This window comes from Primulina eburnea, chromosome 11 (assembly GCF_022965805.1).
Source record: "Primulina eburnea isolate SZY01 chromosome 11, ASM2296580v1, whole genome shotgun sequence".
Classification (NCBI taxonomy): domain Eukaryota; kingdom Viridiplantae; phylum Streptophyta; class Magnoliopsida; order Lamiales; family Gesneriaceae; genus Primulina; species Primulina eburnea.
This window is the reverse complement of record NC_133111.1, coordinates 12,469,846-12,472,177: the sequence shown is the minus strand read 5'-3', so window position 1 is coordinate 12,472,177 and position 2,332 is coordinate 12,469,846. Positions and strand designations below refer to the sequence as shown.

General features: G+C 39.5%; 1 protein-coding gene across 1 annotated transcript; it reads right to left on the bottom strand.

The window, feature by feature from the left end:
• Positions 1 to 798: 798 nt before the first annotated feature.
• On the bottom strand, positions 799 to 1,402 carry LOC140805403 (uncharacterized). The gene is made up of 3 exons (XM_073161675.1): positions 1,108 to 1,402; positions 866 to 1,023; positions 799 to 807 (listed from the first exon to the last, which is right to left on the bottom strand). Exons 1-3 carry the CDS (start codon positions 1,400 to 1,402, stop codon positions 799 to 801), a joined length of 462 nt encoding a protein of 153 aa, XP_073017776.1.
• Between the last annotated feature and the right edge of the window lie 930 nt (positions 1,403 to 2,332).

Sequence of the window (2,332 nt, the reverse complement as noted above, 5' to 3'; positions counted from 1 at the left end):
TACCATAGGGGCAAGTGAAGGTAGTCTTCTCCTGATCCTCCGGTGCTATGACAATCTGATTGTAACCTGAATAACCATCTAGAAAGCAATAATAATGATAACCACCCACTCTATCAAGCATCTGGTCGATAAAGGGAAGAGGGAAGTGATCTTTCCTAGTCGTATCATTCAATTTCCTGTAGTCTATGCATACTCACCAACTAGTCACTGGACGAGTTGAAATCAATTCATTGATCTCATTTCTCACTACAGTTATTCCTCCCTTCTTAGGCACTACTTGTACTGGTGAAACCCACGAGCTATCAGATATAGCATAAATAACACCAGCATTTAACAATTTTAATACCTCAGCCCTCACAACCTCTTTCATTGCTGGATTAAGCCTTCTCTGATGATCAACATAGGGTGAATATGACTCCTGCATCAAGATTTTATGCATACAAACAGTAGGGCTAATTCCCCTTATATCAGCAATTGTCCATCCCAAAGCAGATTTAAATTCCCTCAACACTCTCAACAATTTCTCTTTTTCAGTACAATTAAGAAAAGAACAGATGATTACCGGATATGTCGAATTTTCACCTAAAAATGCATAACAAAGGTGGCTTGGCAGTTCCTTCAATTCAGGAGATGCTTTTGGTACCTCTTTACTTGCATTTTCAAGTAACTCTACATGATGTACATCACTCTTTTCTTTAGGCAGTGTATTGAGAGCTAGTATCTCATCTTGCACGTCCCAATCATCTTCATCCAATGTAGACGCCGATTCTAACAAACATCTCTCTAAAGAATCTTTCGTCATTCTACCTGCACCAACATGAGATACACATGAATCAATTACATCAATACTTTTACACGTACTTACCTCATTTGATCCCTTCATGGCATGATAGATATTGAAAATGACTTCTTCTCCACCAACTCTCAAGGTGAGTTCACCCTTATGCACATCTATCAATGCCCTTCCAGTTGCCAGGAACGGTCTCCCAAAGATTAATGGAGCATCATTATCCTCTTCCATATCTAGAATCACAAAGTCTGCAGGAAAAATAAACTTATCCACTTTTACCAATACATCCTCGACGATCCCTCTTGGATACGTAAGACTTCTGTCTGCAAGCTGTAGGGTGATAGTGGTTGGTTTAACTTCTCCAAGCTCCAGTTTCCTGAAAATAGAAAATTGCATCAAATTAATACTTGCTCCTAAATCACGTAAAGCTTTACTAAAATGAGAACCACCAATAAAGCAAGGAATAGTAAAACTCGCTGGATCTTTCAATTTTTGTGGTAATTTCTTTTGTAAGATGGCACTGCACTCCTCAGTAAGCTTCACTGTCTCAAACTCTTGCAGCTTCCTCTTTTTAGACATCACATCTTTAATGAACTTGGCATAGTTGGGCATTTGCTCCAAGGCATCAGTAAATGGTATATTGATGTGTATCTTCTTAAAAATATCAAGGAATTTTTCAAATTGATCATCTAAAATCTTCTTTTTGAACCTTTGAGGTATGGAATGGCAGGTTTAAATGCAGGAGGTTGTACAACTTTTGTCTTAAAGTCCTCAACTTTATTCTCTGTTATAACCTCAAACTCAACATCTTCCACCGACTTCTCACTTTCCACCATCTTCTTGGGACTTTGAACCTCTAATTCTTTGCCGCTCCTCAAAGTGACGGCCTTGCACTGCTCTTTTGGATTAACTTCCGTATTACTCGGAAATTGACCCCTGTTCTGATCTCTCAATGCGGTAGCCAACTGTCCAATTTGAGTTTCCAAAGATTTCATTGTGGCACCCATATTTCCCATGTGAGTTTCCATATTGTCAAGGCGAGATTCAGTCCGTGCCATCCTCGTTCCGGACTCAGTAACAAATGTTCCTACTAAATCCTCAAACGAAGGTTTTCCTTCCCCCTTTGATGTATTGAACCCCGGTGGAGGATTCAACACATTCTTATTATTTGCATAAGAAAAATTTTCATGATTTCTCAAACTTGGATGATAAGTATTAGGAGGAGGGTTACCTCGATATCCTCCAAATCCACCAAAGTTTCTGTTGTTGATATATTGAGCTTCTTCAAGAGAATGAGTTTCTTCAGCAACAACGGAATGACCTTCAGTGTCAGGTATGCTCACTTTATTCATGGCTGCTAGTTGTGTGGTCAATGCAGAAACTTGGGCGGTTAGTGAAGTGATAGGATCCACAGCATAAATACCAGCTGTCTTCTTTACTCCTGGCCTTTCTGATGGCCACTGATAACTGTTAATGGTCATCTGTTCAAGCAAATCATATGCTTGATCGGGTGATTTTGCAAATATCGTGCCACCAGCTGTT